Source organism: Chelonoidis abingdonii, chromosome 1 (genome assembly GCF_003597395.2).
Source record: "Chelonoidis abingdonii isolate Lonesome George chromosome 1, CheloAbing_2.0, whole genome shotgun sequence".
Classification (NCBI taxonomy): domain Eukaryota; kingdom Metazoa; phylum Chordata; order Testudines; family Testudinidae; genus Chelonoidis; species Chelonoidis abingdonii.
The window spans coordinates 272256452-272281085 of NC_133769.1; the positions used below are offsets into that span (position 1 = coordinate 272256452).

The 24634-nt window shown below is 41.3% G+C and overlaps 1 protein-coding gene across 15 annotated transcripts in view; it reads left to right on the plus strand.

The window, feature by feature from the left end:
• The window catches only part of DOCK9 (dedicator of cytokinesis 9), a 334214-nt gene that overhangs the window by 294034 nt on the left and 15546 nt on the right, over positions 1 to 24634 (plus strand). For 12 of the 15 annotated variants that reach the window (XM_075061515.1, XM_032771458.2, XM_075061519.1 and 9 more), the window contains 4 exons: positions 2294 to 2400; positions 17658 to 17780; positions 20622 to 20735; positions 22299 to 22445. In XM_075061515.1, coding sequence (XP_074917616.1) covers positions 2294 to 2400; positions 17658 to 17780; positions 20622 to 20735; positions 22299 to 22445 — 491 coding nt within the window. Of the gene's footprint in view, positions 1 to 2293; positions 2401 to 17657; positions 17781 to 20621; positions 20736 to 20986; positions 20993 to 21436; positions 21473 to 22298; positions 22446 to 24634 lie in introns of all 15 variants that reach the window. The other 3 variants (XM_075061521.1, XM_075061520.1, XM_032771461.2) reach the window with 2 other exon arrangements.

The window sequence follows — 24634 nt, forward strand, 5'->3', positions numbered from 1 at the left end:
TTACATATCTAGGGTTTTAGATTAATAGTTTCTAGGTATGATACCGATGATTTTTCATACCTGTCCAAAGCTTCTCACAGCGTAACTGCTCCCTGTCTGCTTGTCCAAGAACAACAGACCGACAAAAGGGGGAGTCTTGTTTCAATTTTTACAAGTTCTAGCCTTCCCATTGGCTCTTTTGGCCATGTGCCCACTCTCTTTGTTTTACCTGTGCATCGCAGTGAGACTTTTTAACCCTTACAGGTAGAGAAATTAGAGAACAACTACTAAGAGGGATTTTATAGCTACTGGCTGATTGGATGCCCATGAAAGGGAGCTACCCCCGCCTTCATTTATCACACGCCCCTCAAATCACAGACGGTGTTGTTCTTCCTTCATTTTGTCTGAGCTCTGGTCTACATTACAAACTTATACCGGTACAGCTACATCACTTGGGTCTGGAAAATGCACACTCCTGTGCAAAAAGGTATGCTGACCTAACCCCTACAGTAGACAGTGCTATGTCAACAGGAGGGCTTCTCCTGTCAACACAGCTACTGCCTCTCCGGGAGGTGGAGTACCTATGCTGACAGGGGAAGATCTCCCATCAGTGTAGGTAGCGTCTTCACTAAGCACTGGCCACAACATCGCACTGAGAAGAGGTGGCACACCTTAGAGCTTAGAAAATCTACCTCATATATACAGAATTCATGACAAGATCAGGTGTCATATTTATATCTTTCCACCCCAAATACCAATGACTCAGAGTTTTCAAGTTCTCCACTGCTAAATGGATTAGGCTGTGCATTAAGGCATACAAGGCATCGGAGACTGTGGCCCCAAAAGGGGTCATGGCATGCTTCATGAGATCCCTGGCAACCTCATGGGCAGAAAAAGCAAATGCATATACAGTATGTCAAAAATTTGCAAGGCACTCACCTGGTCAGCAGCTAGTCCCTCTATCAAGCACTGTAAGATGGCCTTCCTGTCATCTCCAGAGACTTTGTTTGGCAGGAAGGTGTTGCAGGTGGTGGCCCAGCAATAATATTGCCCTTTGAGCAAATCTTATAATGAGTAGGGATACCATCTCTTGTTTTTCTCTTCTTTCTAACCTTTTCTGTAACCCTCCTTACATCTGTTCACAGCTCACTACTTCCTAGATGTCCAGAATTGTGGAAGACACTGGCCTCCAGAACAGAAAATTTCTTAACAATAATTTCCTTTCTGCCAACAGTGTCTCCCACAGTTCTACCAACACTGAATGGCTTACAAGACAAAAGGTCAGATGCTAAGTGGGCTCTTTACAATGGGACTATTTTTTTGGGCCACTGTACATAGTTGTACTTGTTCCCTCTGGAGCATTTGTTACCAATATTGATATTCAAGTTTTTTCAGCTAAGGACTTCATTTTAAGTGTTTGTTTTCAACTTCATTGTATTCTTTCCTCTTAGTCATGAATATAATAGATACTTAAATCTGTTTTGGTGTGTAGTAATAGCTTTCAGTAGACTCTTGCATAACAGCTTCTCTGGACCTGAAATGTATTAATTTAATTGCATTTATTTTGAGAGAGATACTTCTTTGTGATACGTTGAATACATTGTTGTTTGGCAGTTCCTGTGTTCCTACTTACAATGGGAAATCCTAACTCTCTGCATCAGAGAGTTAATTCTAAGTTCCCACAACAAACAGGCTATGAACTACTTTGCTAATCCACTGATAACGAGTTTTCTTGATATCTGGAAGCAGTATAAAAAATCTTCAAAGAGTGATTTATTGTGCTCATTAGCTTTCTGCAGTTTGCAGCAGACGTACACAATGCAACCAACTTACTTATTGAAACAATTTTTTTCAAAACCTTATGTTTGTGTAATTTCTGACAGTGTGACGTTTAATGACATTTTTCATTTTTTTTGTTTTAGCACGGGAAGCTTCCTAGATTACAGGAGAAATAATGTGCTACAAGAGAACAATAAAACCTTTTCCATCTTCAGTCATAAATGAATATTATCCATTCATACATTGGCCCTGACCACTTTGGTTTTTTGGAGGAAAGAGAATAGAAATATTACTGAAATTTTTACTTCTTCCAATGTCCAAAGTAAATATTAAAGATATGTGTTGGTTTAAATAATTCATTGAGCACATTGCAAATTTTTCTTTATCATTTTGATGGTAGGTGCATTCAGATACATTAGCCTGGATTCTCTGTCCCATCAAAACTGGTGCACAGTGACTTAACATAACCTTAATGAGCAGACAAAAATATTTGGATAGCAATGAATTTAATGTGTATATTTTTTTTCAATAATAGGAATATTTAAGCAAGGCTGTAGTACTTTCAGAATAATCACACCAAATATAGATGAAGAGGCTTCAATGATGGAGGATGTTGGGATGCAAGATGTTCACTTCAATGAAGTGAGTAAGCAAAATTCATATATATTAAAATCAACTCTCATAAACAATTGTTGCTTTACAGTGTTAATTTTATGATTTTTCAATTTTGTCTATTTCACTCTTGGAGTTAATTATAAAATGGGTTAACTGAGCTGACCAGCCTTTAAATAACTGAGTATACATTTCTGGAAAAATAACAGCATTTCAGTAGTTCAAAATCCTCAAAGGAAAAAAAGGTAACCTAAAGAGATTAACTAAGAACGTAAAAAACAAGTAAAAAAGACTGTTACATGAGGTAAAAAACTATACTAACTGACAAAGTACACAGATGATTGTTTTATATACTAGCTAGAACTAACCATAGTAAGATTTTGACCACGTCACCAACAAAGATGTAAACTTAGATTTCTGTAATGTCTACCAGTAATCTGATTATTTAACTTATACCATGTGTTTGAATTGGGGTGAAAGTATAGATTGATTTAGCATATGTATATTTTCACTTCTGCCAACTGAGAAAAGATTGATAAAGGAGGAGTATAACCACTTTGTCCCAATTTGAGCAGTGCTTATTAAGGCCATTTCTGGAAGATCACAAAGCCTACATACTCTTAAGGTCTTCTCACTTTAGGAACCCAGAAGTATCAAAACTTCAAGTGATTGCTCATATCGATTTCAATTAGGTGTGCTCACACTATGTGCGCAGTTGTCAGAAAGTTTTTTCCCTAGCAGCACCCATCGGGTTGGCTGTGGAATCTCCTGGAGTGGTGCCTCCATGGTGCTCAATATATGACCCTGCTGACCCAGTGCCTCCTTAGTTCCTTCTTACTGGCCGTGACAGTCATTGGAATTCATAGAATCACAGAATATCAGGGTTGGAAGGGACCTCAAGAGGTCATCTAGTCCAACCCCCTGCTCAGAGCAGGACCAATCCAACACTTCGGCAAGTGTTCCTCTAGTTCTTCCATGCTCATTGTATACAGTTTAGAGTCTCAGAGTTTTGGTAGTTTAGCTATAGTTAGATAGTTAGGAGTGTGGGGGGGGGGGTCTTTCCCACTCCAACTTTCCTGCTTCCCCTTGAGACTCGGGGCTGCTGCCTTGGAAGCCACCACTGGGGGGCATCCCATGGGGAAGCTGCTGGCGCCAAAAACTCAGGAGCTAGCACTGTTTTTCAGAGGTGGGGAACTCCCCACGTTGACCTCTTCACCACTCAGGGCAACAGGAAGTGCCTGCGGTTCTGCTCCTTTTGGTACCACAGCCAAGGCTCCCTTGCAGACAGATTTCTCCTCCCCTGGTCAGATCATCTGCTGTACACGTTCCCCCCATTTCTGCTTGTGCACAAGGTCCTGCTCAAAATCCACAGGGACAAGGCAATGGTCATAATGGTGGCACTGGCGTTGACCCGCCAGTATTGGTACACCATGCTCCTGGAACTTTCGGTGGACACCCCTATCGTGCTGTCGCTACTTCCAGACCTGATCATCCAGTCGCCTTTGTCACCCAGACCTTCAGTCTCTTCACCGCACAGCCTGGAATTTCATGCTCGAAGTCGGGTATGGAGGTCCTGCTTCGTAGCAGGAAGCCCTCCACTAGGTCTGCCTATCTGGCCAAGAGGAAAAGGTTTGCAGTCTGGTGCTCCCAGGGCCATACTCTGCCATTGCAGGCCTCCATTCCTCTCATCCTGGAGTACCTGTTACACCTTAAACAGCAAGGTCTGGCAGCTTCTTTCATCAGGGTGCACTTAGCAGCTATCTCTCCATTGCATCCGGGAGTGATCGGGCACTCCGTTTTCACCAACGCCATGGTTGGCCAATTCTTCAAAGGTCTGGAGTATCTGTACCCACAGGTTCGGCAGCCGATCCTTGCGAGGGATCTCAACCTGGTTCTCTCCAAACTGGTGGGGCCTCATGGAAGGTTGCCTTTCTAGTCTCAATTACTTCGGCAACGATTGTTTTGAAACTTAAAGCCCTCACCTCCAACCCTCCCTACACGGTTTTCTTTAAGGACAAGGTGCAATTTAGATTTCACCCTGCTTTCCTTCCAAAGGTTGTGACCCAATTTCACTCCAGTCAGGATGTTTTCCTGCCTATTTTTTACCCTAAACCTCATGTAAGCAGCCGGGAGCAAAGACTCCACTCACTGGACATTCGACAGGCATGAAGCCGTTCCGAAAATCAAACCAGCTGTTCGTGGCGGTGGCAAACATATAAAAGTTCTTCCAGTCTCATTGCAGAGGATCTCATCATGGATCACCTCCTGTATCTGCATCTGCTACAAGTTGGCCAACCTTCCAGCCCCAGCACTCACGGCACATTCCACAAGGGCTTGTTTGCCTCCTCACACTGACCCCACAGCAGCAGCAGCTCCTGCAACTCCAATCCTGCAGGGATGACTGGGCTCTGCTCCCCACTCCAGTCATTATGACCTGGTTCACAGGATCACAGCACTGCTCAGGATTGACCTAGTCACCCCTCCAGCATGATGACAGGGCTGGCCGGGTCAAACTTTCGTGAGTTGTATTGTGACACCATGTGCCAGATTGCAGTGCTGCTCACCCAGATTTGGTGAGTCCGCTCCCAAAAACCTGAGTGGCCCAGAAGTTGCAACACCCAGAGCAGGGAACTGAACCCAGCCAGCCCCACAGAACAGGAGCCACAGGATCTGCCACTATGGTACATATGGTATACTTATATAATACTTACTATGTTAATGTATTTATTATGTATCGTGAGTAAGAAATATTTAGTAAGCCAGAATTTTTTTTTTTGCACTTAGTCTATGATCCTATGAAATAACTTATCAGGGTTGGAAGGGATCTCAGGAGGTCATCTAGTCCAACCCCATGCTCAAAGCAGGACCAATTCCCAACTAAATCATCCAAGCCAGGGCTTTGCCAAGCCTGACCTTAAAAACCTCTAAGGAAGGAGATTCCACCACCTCCTTAGATAACTCATTCCAGTGCTTCCAGTGCTTTCACCTCCTAGTGAAAAAGTTTTTTGTAATATCCAACCTAAACCTCCCTCACTGCAACTTGAGACCATTACTCCTTGTTCTGACATCAAGTACCACTGAGAACAGTCTAGATCCATCCTCTTTGGACCCCCCTTTAAAGTAGTTGAAAGCAGCTATCAAATCCCCCCTCATTCTTCTCTTCTGCAGACTAAACAATCCCAGTTCCCCCAGCCTCTCTTCATAAGTCATGTGCTTCAGACCTCTAATCATTTTTGTTGCCCTCCGCTGGACTCTTTCCAATTTTTCCACGTTCTTCTTATAGTGTGGGGCCCAAAACTGGACACAGATGAGGCCTCACCAATGTCGAATAGAGGGGAATGATCACGTCCCTCAATCTGCAGGCAATGCCCCTACTTATACAGCCCAAAATGCCATTTGCCTTCTGGCAACAGAGCACACTGTGACTCATATCCAGCTTCTCCTTCACTGTAACCCCTAGGACTCCTTTTCTGCAGGACTTCTTCCTAGCCATTTGGTCCCTAGTCTATAAGAGTGAATGGGATTCTTCCGTCCTAAGTGCAGGACGCTGCACTTGTCCATGTTGAACCTCATCAGATTTCTTTTGGCCCAATCCTCTAATTTGTCCAGGTCCCTCTGTATCCTATCCCTATCCTCCAGCATATCTACCACTCCTCGCAGTTTAGTGTCAGTATTTACTAGTTTCGGACAGGCCATTGGTGTCTTCTCTAGACCGCAGATGCCCCGACCCCCTCAGTTCCTTCTCAACCATCCTCAGCCAGAAGTGGAGCTCTGTGGCAGTATCCCAAAGTCAGTCAGTGACAGATCTAGAAAACATAGAAATAGTTTCAGTTTATAATTAGTATTAGTCTTAGTTATTTACAAATATATATATTTATGTATATATTTATTTCAAACCGCACTCAAAAATGCCTGGTTCCCAGGTTTTAAAAGATGTGGCTTGTGCCGAGACCCTATGCCCACCTCAGATGGACATTCTCTCTGTGTCTGCTGCCTTGGTGAGTCGCATATTCCCCAGAAGTGCACTCACTGTGGCAACTTGAAGGCCAGAACCAGGTGGGATTGAGACCTATGCCTGAAGTTCATACTTATGAAGAAATCTCTTTGCCTGGCCTCAGACCCCAGGCAACAGACCCCTTCTACAGGGCGATCCTCGGTACCTCACCCTCAGCCAAAGACAAGGCTCATTCCTTAAAAAGATCAAGGAAAAGAGCTATGACTTCACCACAGAGAGAGTCAACAAAAAAGAAATGTCTCCTCTGCCAGGTCGCTGTCCTCGGTGCCAACCACCCCAAGGGTATGTCTACACTACCTGCTGGATCGGTGGGTAGTGATCAATCCCCGATCACTCTGCCGTCGACTCTGGAACTCCACCACGGTGAGAGGCAGAAGCAGAGTCGATGGGGGAGCGGCGGCCGTCGATCCCGTGCTGCGAGGACGCAAAGTAAGTGATTCTAAGTCAATCTAAGATGAGTGTACTTCAGCTACATTATTCTCATAGCCGAAGTTGCATATCTTAGATCGATCCCCCACTCCCCAGTGTAGACCAGGCCCAAGTGTATGTACCTTCAAGGCACCGAGACCTCTGTCAAGCCCTAGGGTAAAGACAAGGAGTCTAGAAGCATGTCTAAACTTACCACCTTCTCTGCAGCGCCAACACCACCAGTGAAAGAAAAGTCACCAATGCTGTCACGAGTGGCTGTGCAACCACCACCCATGCTGACAACTTCATCGGCACTAGTAGAGAGGGCAAAGATGGCGACATCAGCACCAAACAAGTCAAGTCACAAAGCATCAGCACCACCCACAGTACCATCAAAAACACTGGCACTGTTAGCAACAGCACCAGAACCACCAGCACCACCCTATTTACTAAACCATAGAGACATCCTGGTGTCTTCTATACCAGTCTCTCCACTCTTTTGACCGATGGCTCCCTGGAGCATACAGCACCAGAACAATTAGCCTCACCCATCGCCACACCATTCTCTAGCAACAAGTACGATAAGCACAAAGAGAATGTCTTCTCCTCTCACCACTCTTCACCAGTCATAACCAGATCACCTTTGGGACCCATGAGATCTATGGCCCAATATGGACAAGATATGCAGCCCTGGTATGGACAGCCATGGATATGTTCACCCATGCCCTTCCCCATGCAATGGTCACATTGGGACTCAGGGGTGGCCTATAGGGCACCTTATAACGTACCTCCCACCCCACATAGAAGTAGGATAAGATAACCACCACCATCTTCCATTCCAGATACTTGAACAGTCCAACTTGAAACGGGGGACAAGAGGGAGAAGGGCACAAAGCAGGACACGACACCACCTGTACATAATTCCTTATCATCACCAGATGAAAACATAATCCCCCCCCACCACCTCTGATGATGATTTTAAGCAGTTCCAAGAACTGTTCAAATGGGTGGCGCAGAGCCAGGAGATCCCACTCAAGGAAGTATCTGTTCTTCTTCCAGTGCTTGCTCGTGTCGATTCCAGAGCAGTGTTTGTGCACCACATGCAGAGTCATTGGAAGGTTTTTCCCCTAATGGTATCCATCTGGTTGGCTGTGGAGCCGACTGGAGTCATGCCTTCATGGCGGTGTATATAAGTCCCTCCGACCCGCTACCTCTTCAGTTCCTTCTTACTGCCAGTGATGGTGGTTGGAGCGGAGTGTCTCTCTTGCTTCAGTAAGCGTTTCCCTTAGTATCTCTGTTTTGTCAGCCTGTAAATAGTTAAATAGTTAGTGTTAGTTACAGTAATTAATAGTTAGAATTGGGGGTTCCTCCCACCCCAGTTCCTTCCCTTCTCGGGGTTCGTGGTCATGCCTTGATTCCAAGGCTTTAAACCGTGTGGAACCACCCACAAGCCTATGTCAAACCCCATGACTGCTGCCTACAGTGTCTGGGGTAGGCACATCAAACAGATCGCTGCTAGATCTGCCAAAGGTTCTGCCTGAGAATGAAAAAGGAAAGGGACTTCAGGCTCAAGCAGCTCCTCATGGAGGCAGCCCTCTGTCCCCAGCAGGACTCAGCACCAACACCGTGTGGAGCATTCCAGCCTCTGTTAGAAAAGCTGCGGCACTGAGGAAGGACTGTATGCATAGAGACCCTCGGCACCGTCTCTCTCCAGTGCCAAAACCCATGGCGGTAACAGGGCATCACTTGCATTCACCAGTGCTGCATAAGCAGCACAAGCAGACTGATGGACGGCACTCACCCACGGTGAGAGCAGCCGGGACTGACAGCACTAGCTGTGTGCGTCCCGTGCTGGGGCACTCAGCGCCTCTCTCGCAAGAAACGACACCCGTCAACTTCGGGGCTGCAGAGGGATCTATTGAATTCAGCATCACTGGACTCTCCTGCTAGAGTGTGTCAGGTGGAGGAGTTGGAGCTCCCTTCTACCCCGGACATATTTGAGGTGATCAGGGACCTGATTGCCATAATAGCACCGCAATCCCCTACCAGGCGGGACAGATCTCCAGCACGGCAAAGTGTGGCACCATCCAGAGGTAAGCCTTTGATGATAAAGCACCACTCACTATCCCTGCGGCACTATTCACTGGCACCATCCCGCTCAGCACCGCCATGGTCTCCACACTTGGACTCCCCAGGGAGGATTTCAGAGCATGCATATTTCTAAATGCAAGAACTTTACTGCACAATTTACAATAATGAGATTGTATTATATAAGCCCCTTTCTCTCCTTACAAAGATAAATTTGTTTCTTATCCCAGGAAATTATCCTTCCCTCTGTCTGCATGCTAAGCATGAGGTGAAAACACTTTAGCACAACCAGGAATATCCATTTAAAACAAACATTTCTGGAGATACCAGATTAATCTAAATATTCTCTGGATGGATACAGTGCTGCCTCAGGGGAAACAAATGTTAATTCCTTAGCCAGCATTCCATTCCAGAGCACAGTGCAGATCTCTAGCTGCATCTTGGACAGAGAGAACTTCGGGGAAAAAACTACAAAGCAGCAAGGTATATATTGCTGTTTATCTTTGTAAAACATTTTAAGTTATATTTTTCATTCTTTTGCGCAAGCATCTGTAACCGTGTTGGAGTTCATTAAATAACAAACCAATAAATGAAAAAGGAATAAAACTGACTGGAGAGCATCTCTGGTGAACTGCTACACAGCACCGTGTTCCCAACCCTCGCCCCACATCTCCAAATTCCTATGTTCATAATATGGTCCCTTTTGAAGGAGCAGGGCCGTCCTTAGGATTTATGGTGCCCTAGGCGGGATTATTAAACTGATGCCCCTGTGCCTGTCTTGCTCTTAGCAACACAAACATAAGCTTGCAGTATGGGAAAACTTGCCACATGCATGTTATTAAAACCAGTTTAACTTAATTAAGCACACTGTAATGCTGATGAACTAGCACTAAAAAGTAGCAGTATAAAAAAAAAATTCTGATTTGACAATGATGCAAATAATATTTTTTTAATTTGTCAACTTTTTATTGGAAATTTATATGAAGAGGTATTGAAACAAGGATTAGTTTTTAATTAAAAGCAATCTTTCTGGCTTTTTTGGCTGCAAAATCAGTAAGAATGTCATCGTATGACAAAGACAAAGTGATGTCTTGTTCGATTGCAAGAATAGCAAGACCAGTCAAGTGTTCCTGACTCATTGTAGAGCAGAGATAGTTTTTAATGAGCTTAAGTTTTGAGAAACTCCGTTCTCCTGATGCTACTGTTACAGGAATTGTCAGTAGAATACGAGTGGCAATGTACACATTAGGATATATGTCAACAAGTTTTCTGGTATGAATAAATTGTACAATGTCCATCATCGATTTTGCATGTGGCAACAACTCAATTCTTCGTACAGTTCAAGTCCATTTAAATCAAAATGATCACCATGCTTCAAGAGGCTCTCTAGGTCAGGGGTCCCCAACGCGGTGTCCACGGGCATCATGGCGCCCACAAAAGCATCTCAATGCACCTGCGTACTGGCCGGAGGATAAGCATCTGCCGAAATGCTACCGAAATTTGGCGGCATTTTGGCACCGATGCCTCTGGATGACACTGCTTGCCGCTGACAAGCAGAGTCATCCAGAGGTGTCGCTGCCGAAATGCCGCTAAATTTTGGCAGCATTTTGGCGGATGCTCATCCGCCACCATGGTCCTTCATCTGGCACCTGCCAGACGAAAAATGTTGGGGACCACTGCTTTAGGTTCTTGCACTTTGTCATTAATTGCTCTGGTTTTCCTATTTCATTGAATTTAGTCCCGCTCAGCCCGCTGCCAGCTGAGTGAATGAAACCCCAGGCCGACAGCGGGTTGAGTGGCTCAGCTGGGGTCTCAGCTGTCAGCCTGCTGCCAGCCTGGGGTTCCTTGGAGGTCCCCAGCCAAGCAGCAGGTGCTGAGTGGGGCTGGCACCCCGGGACCCCGGGTGGCAATGGGAAGGCAGCCGGAACCCCAGAGCAGTGGCGGGCCGAGCCGCTCAGCCCACCGCTGCATGCCATCAAAAATCAGCTCGTGTGCCAGCTTTGGCACATGTGCTGTAGGTTGCCGACCCCTGCTCTGTACACTAGTAAGGAGATGAGCATATTACAGTTGTTGGAGGGCTCTATTTAGCAGTAACAGGGCTATAGGAAAGTCAGTCAACATTTTTTGTTTCTCTGATGAAAACTGGCCCACTCCCTTCCTCATACCAAACTTGTCACATATAATTGTCAACAACTTAATTTTCTGTTTTTGGCTAAGATATTGATTTTAAAAAAATTGAAATTGAATTCAGGATTGTTAGCAAGCATTTTTGGCAAACAAATTTGCTCAATGACAATCAAAATGGCAACACAGTACTACTTTCATGCTTGGTTCACCCCCCACCGCCACCCCCCCACCTGCTGCAGTAGAGGAGGAGATAGGTGGAAAACCGCAGGACCCCAAAATCCACCTCTTGGGGTTCAGAGTGGCAACAGCAGCAGCAAACCCTCAGATCTGATCACACACCAATGCACACCACCACCAGCCCAACAGACCATGGTGAAGTTAGCACAGCATCTGATCTCAGGGACTGGGCACCCATGGAGCCACAGCAGCTCATCCTGCCCTGTGCAGCTCCCTCCGGATGAGATGGATCACTGCCAGTCCAGGGGAGAGAGACACTCCCCAGCTAGGGTGACCAGATCCAGATGTCCTGATTTTATAGGGCCAGTACCGATATTTGGGGCTTTGTCTTATATAGGCACCAATTACTCCCACCTAGGGTGACCAGACAGCAAGTGTGAAAAATCAGGACAGGAGGTGGGGGGGAATAGGAGTCTATGTAAGAAAAAGACCCCAAAATTATAAAAGTGAGACATCTGCTCACCCTACTCCAACCCCCTGTCCTGATTTTTCACACATGCTATTTTGGCTATCCCCAGCCCAGCCGTGTGTGACCATTCGAATCCTGGCTGCCTGCGAGGAAGTGAGTTACTTTCACTGTCATTCCTCAGCAGGTAGGCAGCCAGCCTCGCCCCTCACCCTCCCTAGCACCTCCCTCAACCCAGCCCTGACAGCCCTCATGCCGGGGGAAAGAGTCACACTCACAGGTGAGTTCCTTCCCCCACCCCTTCCCAGAGACCCCAGCAGCCAATCCCCTCCCTCAGACTGTGCTGCATTCAGCTCTCTCTAGGACCCAGCAGCCCTGCTCTTACATGCTCCACTGCTTCCCATCTGTCTGGGCTCCCAGCAGAGTGGTGCCCCCAGACCTAGTGGTGCCCTAAGCGGCTGCCTGTTCTGCCTATGGCTAAGGACGGCCCTGTGAAGGAGCATCTCTAAATTATAATCTTCTACTAACATATCTCTACAGCATCTACACAGGATGTATTATTAGAGACGGAGATTTTCTTTCTTCTCGCCTTTTCTCCCCTCTTTAAGAATCTGACTGAACAGTACTTCCTAGTCTCAATGGACAAGTGAAAGTGTTATCAAAATAGAATGGAAAAATGTGATCTCTGTTGAAAATTTCCTTTCTGTGATTAAGATCTCCACTGGTCCTTCCCAAAATGAAAAAAAAAATAAAACTAAGTTTGTTTTGATCTTAGTGCATAGTAGAAACCTTATGTAGACAGGGAGGAATTGACATCATAGTTGAAGTTTTAAAGAAAGAAGGTTTATGCTGAAATTACTTTTAAGAGGTTTATAATAGCATTTTAGAAGCACTCATTCAGATGGTAGCAGGAAGGAGCCTGGCACAGCAGACTGCTTTCTAAGCAGCATTTTCAGCTGCCTCTGGATCCACTGCAGAGGGAGACAACACAGATGTGAAGAACTAGTGGAGATCTTCACAGAAAGAAAATGAGCATGTATCAAAATTTTCCATTCTCTGAAACAGTAAGGCTCTGTGAAGAAAATAATGCAGTTAAACGAAAGCACTGAGTGGTTTATATTATCAAAAGGAATTGGTTGTTTTTAACCAGCTCCTATAGTGTTACTTATCCCTACCAAATTCACAGTCCATATTGATCAGTTTCACAGCCAGAAGATTTTAAGATTGGTCAGTTTCACCTTTTCAGATGTTTACATCTGAAATTTTATGGTTTTGTAACTGTGGGGGTCCCTTTTCCGGCAGCAGGGACTTGTGGCTAGGGGGAGTTCAGACCGACGTTCACCAGCCTCCTCCAGCTGCAGGAACCTCCAAGGCTGCTGCCCAGCACTGTAGCTTCCTGCAGAAGGGGGAGGCACTCAGAGGTGGGCCTGATCTCCCATCCCCACCCCCTAGAGCTGCCATACAATGGAAGGACAAGTCCTGTCCCTCTCCAGCCCAATGGGGACTTGCAGCTAGGAGCCCCTCCCTGGGGTACAAGGGAGAGATCAGATTTCACAGGGAAAGGCTTATTTCACGGTCCATGACACATTTTTCACAGCTGTGAAATTGGTAGGGTCATACTTACAATTAGTCAAGTAAATTGTTTTGAGGAGTAGTTGTTGGGTGAGTTGTAGTGCCTCCTGCTGGAAGTCATCAGTAATGCCTTCAAGTTCCCTGTTGGACACCAGATCCAGCCAGCTGTTCAAGGTTAACAAACATGATGTTTCAGAGAAGAAAAATTACAGGTAAAGACCAGAGTTTCTTTGCCTAGTGTGACTTCATGGTGGCATGTTTACAAAAATCAGTGCTCTTGTACTGTAAGCAGTTTCTGATAGTTATATTTTTTACGGGTAAACATAATATACTGTATAGTAGTGATGTGTGTTTAGTTTTGAGCATCTGACAAGCAATAGAAATCCAATAAAAGTGATTGTAAAAATGAAGTTAGAATTTGAGGATTACAGTACATTCTATGGTTCAGTGATTTTAAGTATGTATTAATATGAACTCTAATACTTTTATCTCAGAAGCACAAACAAGAAACATGGAAACAAATAGCACTGAGTGATAACTGAACTTATCAGTCATATCTGAGTGTGGTTTTGCCCATTTCATCGCTCGAACATAAATAAATAAACCTTTAACAAGGTCCATAGTTCACAAGATTATCACAAAATGATAGAACAGGGTAGGCAACCTATGGCACAGGTGCTGAAGGTGGCACGCGAACTGATTTTCAGTGGCACTCACGCTGCCCGGGTCCTGGCCACCGCTCCAGGGGGCTCTGCATTTTAATTTAATTTTAAATGAAGCTTCTTAGACATTTTTAAAACCTTATTTTTTTTACATACAACAATAGTTTAGTTACATATTATAGACTTCTAGAAAGAGACCTTCTAAAAACATTAAAATGTATTACTGGCACGCGAAACCTTAAATCAGAGTGAATAAATGAAGACTCGGCACACCACTTCTGAAAGGTTGCTGACCCCTCTGATAGAACTAAGGGGGTTATAAAGTACCTAAGTGTACATATAAAGGAGAGATGGGGAGGAGAAACTTAACATACTTAATTGAGGAAAAATTAGACCAGTCTAGCATAAATGTAGCAGTAGTCAGGTGGTAATTTTTTACAAATATCTTGGAGGTGTAAGCTACAATTTCATTTTAAGGAGGAAAAACAATCAAATGTTTCTGTTCCACTTCTGGAGCATCTAAAAACATTGTCCCCTTCCCCATCACCAAAAGCACAGCTGGATCACAAGTAATGAACTCATCAGTCACAGTGAATGTCTGTTATTTCATCATCTGAATTTTCTTATGTACCATTTCTTTTTGTCTGTCTTTTAAGCTTCTAAGATCTTCAGGGCAGGAACCACCCTTATCTCTGTCTTGTATAGTGCTGAGCATAGTATCAGTTGTAAATAATGTTAATACTTTTTAATACTACTAGCCTGCTGACTAATAAGTTGTTTTCCTTTTACTTGGATGACTAGCTACTGAAGATCTCATCTAAGCAAGCTATAGTGTGGTCTTTAGAAACCAACTTTTTCCCCTTCAGGTCACCCTTTTTTCTATTAAGAGGATAGAAATGTCTTGGTTATACTTCATACAGGCACAATTGAATTCAGTCCAGTAAGGCAATTGCCTTCCTTATGGACAGTCAGTTCAGGGATGTTCTAAGGAAAGTCAGTCTACTTAAGCAGCTGCATGTATGCCACAGTGCAGCTTTTGGCACAAGAAGGTCCTGTTCCATGACTGGGACTCCTAGGTGCAACGATAATATAAAAAATAACAGCTTAACTGTTTTAGGATGATACGCTGCAGAATAAACAGCTGGAGATATGGTAACAATGCTACTGTAATTGAGCTGCATACGGTGTAATTTTGGAATGTGTTTGCGATTTAACAAAACATTTATTAATTAAAATGGACAAAGGTATTTGTGAATATAGTATATTCATACTTAGCAATTATCTGTAACTGATATTACATTTTAGCTGTAAGTGTGCATTTGGAATCTCTAAATTAACCACATGAAAACACTTACAAAAATAACCCAAATCTATAAATTTTCATAAGCACAGAAGGGATAAGTACTTCCAATTTCCGAGAATTAAAGTAGTTAAATAGTAATATACAAGTTCACAGTGTCAAGTCATATAAAAATAAGTAGAAGATAACAAAAGTGAAGTTACTACTATACTGTGTACTTTAAGCCACATTATAAGAGAAATAAACACTGCAACCCCACCATACTGTCCACAAAAAATGCAGCACTTGGACTTCATGAATATGGCATTACGTACCTCAGTGCACGGTGGAAGAAAGAATATGCTACATCAAGGCAACACAGTTAAAGTGCTAGAGCTGTAAATCCGCTCTTGCACAGTCATGTACCCTGATGTCTACATATAGAAAATTAAAGATTATGGTCTTGATTGTGCCCCTGTTAAATTCCTTAGGCAATTCTGTGTTCTTCCTCCAACAAGGCAGAGCACAGAAGACACAGCTAAAGAGAAGAAAGCAAAGATGATTTTGTACCCTACAGTGACCTGTGTCAGGCCCAACAATGCATTCTATATAATTTCTTGAAAAAAACAAAATGTAGCCTAATTTGGAATAACAAATACATCAGAACTGGGTGAGAGAAGGCGAGTACATTCACCATTTTAAAATTTCGTCTTTCCCTTTTTAAATTTTATAGTCCACTAGTCTACAGATGACCAGTGGAATAGAAAAGCAAAACAGGATGAGAGAAGGAATATATAGTCAAAAAAGTTACTAGTTTCACGATACTGTGTCTATTTAATGTATTGAAGTGCATGCAAACTATAGACACAATACTTCTAAACATTAAATGGTGACCCAAACAAAGCAAATGAAAGAAAAATTTTAAATGATTGCCAAATCTTACCACAACTATTGAAACTGCTTAGAAGGAAAAATAGTTCCATGTTAATGCCATTTACTGAAATAAAATACATTGGCCATAATTTTGTGCTAACAAATAAAGCTTGTGTAAAAGGCTAATATTATGTTAACATTTTATTTATGTAACAATTTTGTATACTTGTTTAAATCTGTTGGAGTCTGTAACTCTATTAATTCATATGAAACAAATGTCATTTCTGTTTTGGCCGCATAAAATATTTTACTTATTCTTCCAATCCTGAAATAAACTTGGTTCATTATTCTAATATTTAAACTGATATTTTTCTTATTTCTCTTTGAAATTCTAATAGAGCCAATGCAAATTTATGGGAACAATTTCTATTTTGTCATTGTAGAAGTCTTGTATTAACTTTTATGCCGAGTCATAAATCACTGCAGCCTATATTTTTCACATAATACATTTCCTTAATCTAGCCTCAAAATCTATTTCCTGCAAACCCTTTCTCATTCTACATTAGTAGCTTTTCTCCACACTCTAGCCAATTTCTCTTCACTGTACTGTTGCAGGTGTGTGTGTAGTAGTTCCTGGTAGTTCAAGTTTCCTTATGATTTTTAATGTAATAACATTCCATTAGAAAATGTATGAAAAATGAACACTCTAATGACAAGTAATCCATAGTGGGCTTTTTGAATGAAATATCTGTTCTGTGTTGTGCTGGACTATTAAGAGTTATAGTGGTACATAGAACAGAAAAAGATTTGTACGAAGTGGTACCACAATTAAGTGCATAAACTATTTTTCTTAACTAATTTTCTTGCAACAAGAAAGATAGAGTTAAACAAAAAAAACAAAGAACAAAGAAAGCCAGGAATGTTTTATGCCCAAGTAGCCCTTTCTGCTTCCTCATATTTCTCAGTTTCTTAAACTTTCCTGCTTTTGTCATTTACCTTTTCATGTCAGACATAGTATATCAAATTCAAGTTCACAGAACGTGCATTAATGAGTACACATTTCTGAGTACCTATTAGTGTAATGCAGGTAATTGTACTGAAAATGTAATTAATTGAGTAGTTCTTGTAGAAACTCAATATAAACAATAAAATTTGTGTTGTATCCAGTTGGCTTTTTATTAAGTAATGTTTTTCACAAACAGAACATAAAAATGCACATAAGAAACAGAAAGTTTGCTTTATAATATGGCTTCTGAAAAACGATTATAAAACTTATTTGCTTGATTGCATGTAAACATACCCAGAACAAAAGCTTTGTTAGGTGTACTCCTGTTGAGTTGGCTTTGAAGTTCATGAAGTTCTCTAAAACAACACGCCATGTGAAGTAAATGCAAAGTGTGTATGTTCACATCCAAAACTGTGTTTGTGTTTTTGTTACTGTGTTGGATTTTTCTAAACCAATACTCTGCCTTAAAACACAATGCCTTTACATATTTTTGTTTTGGGAATCTATCTTTTTCAACAAACTGCCATTTTCCTTATGTTTTCTTGGGAAGTTCTTTAATGTAGACACAACAAAACAGTGCAAAACAGCTAAATTTTACTTTTTTGTAACTTTAGGATGTGCTAATGGAATTATTAGAGCAATGTGCAGATGGACTCTGGAAGGCTGAGCGATATGAACTGATTGCTGACATCTACAAACTTATCATTCCCATTTATGAAAAACGGAGGGATTTTGAGGTATTTGATAGGCTTCTGTTTTAAAATTTGTCAGTGAAAACAATCTCACCTTTTGAATCTATAACAGTATGATGTATCAAATAGCTCTGAAGAATACAGTATCAGAACAATTTTATTTGAAGTATTTGTTCAAATTGAAAAAGGCATGTTTAATTTAAAACCAAAAAAAGTTGGTCTTTCACTTGCACAGTTCCTGCTTCATGTATACCTTGAAGAATTAAATGGTTTTGTATTTTCCTTTCATCATTGGAATTTATAGTGTGCATCTAATTAAAAATCAATATGCAAAAACAGATAGCTTTTCATAAAACAATTTTATATGCAGGAGGCACATGATCCTGCATGTATATACATATAATAATAAAAAGTTAATGTAATGAAATCATTTTCAGAATGTTTTTTATCCAACTGAAAACCAGTGGCAAATATAATTCCAACTCCAAAGAAGTTCTGAGCATCTTTAACTACCATTTAAGTCAATTGGAGTTCCAGGTGTTTAACACCTCTTAGGTTTTAGTATTGTTACTTTTAGGATTGTTTTTCATAAACTTTATTCAGTAGTCATTTGATATTACATCACTGTAATATCAAATAGTACTGAAAATGCAATATGGATAATACTGAGGGATGTACTATATTCACTTGATGCATGATCATTGGCAAGTCAGTTTGGGCCTGATCGTGGTCAGTTATACACTAATACAGAGATGTAAGGGGGAGTTATGTACCTGAACAGCCTCCCTCATTTCTTCCCTACCTTCTCCTGTCAGCAGGTGGGTAGGGAAATGGGTCATGTTTAAAAAAAAGTCTCCAGTGACATGCCTGGCAGTTATGGACTAGTAAACCTAACTTCAGTACCAGGCAATTTGGTTGAAACTATAATAAAGGATAAAATTATCAGACACATGATATGCTGGGGAAGAGTCAACATGCTGTCAGTAAACATGTGGACAGGGGTGATCCAGTGCATATAGTGTACTTGAACTTTCAGAAAGCCTTTGACAAGGTCCTACACCAAAAACTCTTAAACAAATTAAACTGTCATTGAATTGAAGAGGGAAGGTCATCTCATGGATCAGAATCTGGTTAAAAGATAAGAAACAGAACAGGAATAAATGGTGGTTTTCACAATGGAGAGAAGCTAAATTGTGGAGTCTCCTAAGGATCTGTACTGGAACCTGTGCTGTTCAATCTATTCATAAATGATTTGGAAAGCATAGTCAACAATGATTGTTAGATCTAAAGCTGACTGCAGAGAGTTAAAAGGTATCTCACAAAACTAGGTGACTGGACGACAAAATGGCAGATGAAATTCAGTCTTGATTAGTGCAAAGTAATACATATTGGAAAAAATAATCCCAGCTATCAGACAAAATGATGGGGTCTAAATTAGCTGTTACCACTCGCGGAAGAATCATTGTGGATACTTCTCAGAACATCTGCTCAGCCTGCAGTGGCAGTCAAAAAAGCTAACAATGTTAGGAACCACTAGGAAAGGGATAAATAATAAGAGAGAAAAATATCATAATGCCACTGTGTAAGTGGATGATATTGCGTGCAGTGCAGGTTGTCCCATCTCAAAAAAGATGTATTAGAATTAGAAAAGGTTCAGAGAAAGGCAACAAAAACTCTATTAGGAGTATCGAACAGCTTCCATCTGAGGAAAGATTAAAAACACTTCTTCATTTTAGAAAAAAGATTACTAAGGGGGCATATGATAGAGGTCTATAAAATCATGAATGATGTAGAGAAAGTTAATAGAGAAATGTTGTTTACCCTGTGACATAACAGACAAACCAGGGTCACCCAATGAAATTAATAGTCAACAAGTTTAAAACTGAAATAAGGATGTACTTCTTTACACAATGCACAGTCAACCTGTGAAACTCTTGCCAGGAGATGTTTTGAAGGCCAAAAGTAAAACAGGATTCAAAAAAGAATTAGGTAAGTTGGACGATAGGTCGATCAATAACTGTTAGCCAGGATGGTCACAGACACAACCCTATGCTCTGGGGGTATAGCTACACTGCAGTTAAAAACCTGTGACTGATCCATGCTACCTGACTCAGGCTAAGGGGTGTGGGCAAAAGGGTTATTTAATTGTGGTATAGACATTCAGGCTTGGGCTGAAGCCCTGACTCTGGGACCCTGGGAAATGGGAGGATCCCAGAGCCCAAACATCTACACCGAAATTAAACAGCCCCTTAGTCCGAGTCCACTAACATGTGCCAGTCATGGGCCTTTAATAGAGTGTAGACATGCCGTGGGTGTCCCTAAGCCTCCGACTGCCAGAAACTGGGACTGAATGACAGGAGTGGATGACTCGATAACTTCCCTGTTCTGTTCATTCTCTTTGAAGCATCTGGTACTGGCCACTGTTGGAGAACAGGATACTGGGCTAGACGGATCATTGGTCTGATCCAGTATGGCTGTTTTTATATTATGCATTGGCTAAGTCATCCCCCAGTGTGCCAGCCAAAACAACTGAGACAGCATGCTACTACTATGATGGTAGCAGTTTATTCTCTTACACACACCCCTCCTCACACACACACACACTCCTCTGAACAAGAGAGGAGCAGAGAAGGATTCCTTCTATACATGTCCTTCAGTGAGGACTAGAAGGAACATAATCTAGCCCTTAGTATGTTAACTCTGCTGCTCTAGGTCCTACGTGTTGGTAGTGTTGTTTGTTGTTGTTAATACATTTTCTCTTAGAAGGTTGATGTTAGTGACTTAAAGAGCTTTTTCTCCTTAACACGGTGCTTTTTTATGTTTAAAATAAAGAGAAAGTGTTGCTTCTAAATGGTGCCATTCCAAAATTCTGTGGTGTTTTTTTAGAGACTAGCTCATCTATATGACACACTCCATCGGGCATACAGCAAAGTAACAGAAGTTATGCATACAGGCAAGAGACTACTTGGCACTTATTTCAGAGTAGCATTCTTTGGACAGGTAAGCATTATTTAATATCACCTTGTCAACTATAAAATACGGTAAAAAAAAAAAAAATTAAAAACTTTGCAACGTATCCTGATTCAATCTTCCTTTGACTTCTATATTGATACTGCAAAATAAACGTGATAGATTTGTTCTAGTAGTAATGATTGTCTGGTTTACTACATTTTTCATATCCAGTATAATTCCTCCTTATCTTCCTCAGTAAACTTTCTGCTTTTTCTTTTTCTTTTTGTTACTATCTTAAGGCAGCGGTAAGTTCTCCATAATAATTTTTAGCAATTTTTTGAGCACCATCTTTGGTGCTGCAGTGTGGTTTGCAAGTTTGCTTTTCAGATCTGTATGCATTCTAGCTGTTGTAATTCCAAAAATAACATTCAGTGCCATTTACAGAAACAAATCTCCTATTTTTCCTATACATCAGCACTGCATGCATCAAAAAACAAAATCAAAAGTTCTGGCTGACTGTGTGCATTTGACAGCTTCACATCATGTAATATATCTACACTGTATTTGTATCAGTAAAATATGACAGTGTAGCCAAATATTGTGTACATTTTTGTGTGTGTGTAACCCAGTTTTTAGTTAACTGATTTCATTTGGATAGTTGACAGGCTGTTTAGGGAATGGGGGAGATTGTAAACTACCTTGAGCAGTATAACCTTCAATTTATTCTGTTGTCTTTTATAACTTTATAGCAATACCAGTTTACAGACAGTGAAAGAGATATGGAGGTAATTATAGTAGCTGCTTACAAAGCAAGCAATGCAGTAAAAATTACTGCATTTCAGCTTAGTTTGATGTGGGTATTTTTGTCAGTATAGCCTGTGTTTATACATGGTATGTTCTGTTTCTTTCACTTTTTGTCCGTTCCATCTTATGACAGAAATATTTATTTTCTGATTTAAAACATTAACTCAGACTTAGCTTTTTGCTTTAAAGCAGTTACCTGTTTCACCTTCCATGCACTTCTATATTTGATTCAACCAATATTTCAAAACAGATGGTTTAACAGTGAAAACACACAAATATTTATGTTCAATATAATGTAAAGATTTTTAAATGAGAGAGTAGATGGTTTTATTTCATTGTACTATACAATCCAGTATGTAAAACCCGCGTAAAACTGTTTTTCAATCTTTTTTTGTAAGTTGTTACTGAAGCATTCAATGGAGAGTCAAATAATCCCTTTTGGCAAGGAAATGAATCTTTTGGCAAGTGAAACAGGGATGAAAACAATTCATTTTGGAAGAATATGAAAAATCAGTTTTGATCCCAAAACTTTTAATGTTAGCACATCAAATAATTACAACAATCCTTTCATAAGTTTGTAATTTTGTGTGCTTCCATTACCTGTGCACTCATTCTATAGTAGATAATTCACTTTTTTTCTCATAGGGTACCTTTTTAACTTGGATTTTATTTTGATAGTTTTTGATAGATATTTTAATTTTTGCTTGAACTGTGACATTGAACATTTAAGTGTGCCTTGAAAAGCATAAACCTTTGTTGTATGTTGGCTGTTCTTTAAGGATTCTAATTATTGTTTGTTTCTTACAGGGATTCTTTGAGGATGAAGATGGAAAGGAGTATATTTATAAAGAGCCTAAACTCACACCTCTTTCAGAGATTTCCCAGAGACTACATAAGCTCTACTCTGACAAATTTGGAACAGAAAACGTCAGAATGATCCAGGATTCTGGCAGAGTAAAACTGTTTATTTGTAAAGCAGGATATGTTATTTAAAACTAAAACAAGTTTATCCCCAAAATCTCATAATTTCATTTCATGAATCTCTAGAAAATCAAGAGTCTGAGTTTGAATAGTCACTATCCTATCCTCATTATGTGCGCACACATGCTGCATATCTGAATAAAGTGTTGGTTGTAGGGGGTAAGGGGCATGATGACTTTCATAAAGTATGCCTTAATTCTGAATTTCCTGGCTTTTGTCACGCATAGCAACGTAAGGCTTTTCTGTTAAGACAAAATTGAGTAACGTTTAAACTGCCTTGTTATCTTTAGGTCATTTGGCTCCTTGCTGCCCACACAGTGTACCATAGATCCTTCTCCTTCCTATGCATGCTCAGTTATCCTCACAGAGGGTTTTTCCCACTTCTGCAGCTTGGGTTAGAGCCCAAATTGATTTAGTTGCAGTGAGAGTTCCAGACCACCCTTTTGTGAAACCCTTTCACAGGTCTCAGACACTATGGGGCACAGATGGGTTTTCAGGTTCTCAGACACAGGTGGGGCAATAGTACTCCTTAGATAGAAGTCTCTCTGTCCAAAATCTAGTGTACAGTAGAGCTAGAGCTCCCTTTGGTGAGCCTAGCTGAGTATTTATTGGGGAAAAAATAATAATTTGCCCACTAATCTCTTTTATATAATTGGCCTCTCAAATTAGCCCTTTGTCTGCTTTGTCACTCAGTGGAGATATTCTCCCTCGTGGCTGAGGGTTCCCAAGATGGTGCGCACACACAACAGAAGATCAGGCAGAACAGAGCTACAGCAACCCTCAGGTTGAAAAGGACACTTCATTCATAAGAGGCCATTCTAAGTCCCAACTCGTTCTCCTTAACATCTAGTCCAGAACTCTTGACCAGCAGCTAAGCTTCACCCACCACCAAATTCCAGAGCCAGCAGCAATTCCCTCCTAAATTACCACTTCTTGCCTGTCCTCCTCCTGTCCCTCTCTCAAGAAGGTCACAAGATTCATTCAACACTTCTCAGCCTGACAAGGCAGCAGAGAGGGTGTAGCTGCCCCCACTCACACTGGAACCTGAATGGGAATAAGAACTCAGGCTAGGACCAAACTTCACAGACCTATGCTGTACCCTCAGTTCTTCGCAGCCTTTCCAATGTGCTTAGATATAAACGCTTTAAACCTAATGAGGATTTTTCTTACAACTAGTCAAAATTGGTGTGTTTGAGGAGAATTAGCTGTACTCTATCCTTTTTATAGGTATGGACTATTCTCGGGTTTTGCCTCTATCATGCAGTCTAGTCAGAGTTTTCAGGGAAGTATCTGTCTTCCTGTCTTTGTCTCATACTCAGCAAGCAAAGAGTTACCCATAAGTTCCAGGGAAGGGATTTGAAAACACTGCAGAGTTTTCTTCAAAAAAGAATCTAACAGTATGTCTGAGTGAGGTAGGGCACTGGAGTGGACTGGGACCTTAAGAAACTTGAGTTCTAGTCCCAATTCTGCCATTGGCCTATTAGGTGACCTTTGGCAGATCTCTTCACTTTTCTGTGTCTCTCTTCCATATCTAAAACTGAAATAGGGCACTTGACAAAGGAGGAAAGTACCATTGAGTTGTGTAGATACAAAAGCACTGTATAAGAGTTGGGAACTATATTTTCTTTAATACTGTCTTCCTGCACATGCCTCTTCCTTTCAGGAAGAACAGCCACAATACTATACAAAAATTGACTGTCAAAAGTATCTGGGGTTTATGATCCCTATCATCATAGTACTGGAGTGCCTCATAAACATGAATGAGTTTATCATAATAATTCCCCTGTGAGGTATGGAAGTATAATTATTGCCACTTTACAGATGGCAAGTTGAGGCACAAATAGATAAAATTATATATTCAGAGTCTCACAGGCAGTCTGTGGCAGAGGCAGTAATTTAAACCCATGTCTCCCAAGTCCCAACCCAGTACCTTAATCACAAAGCGAAATCCTGACCCCATTAAAGTCAAAGACAAAACTCCCACTGTTTTCAATTTCAGGATTTCACCCAATGACTTTGTTTTAATGTGTGTAGTGTTGTTATTTTTAGTGGTTTATTGAGTTGATTTGTCATGTTCTGGTGACATTTCTGGGGTATTTTGTTTTAAGTTTAATTTTTCTATGTGATCTTTTGACTTGTTTTTTTGCTTTTGATAATACACC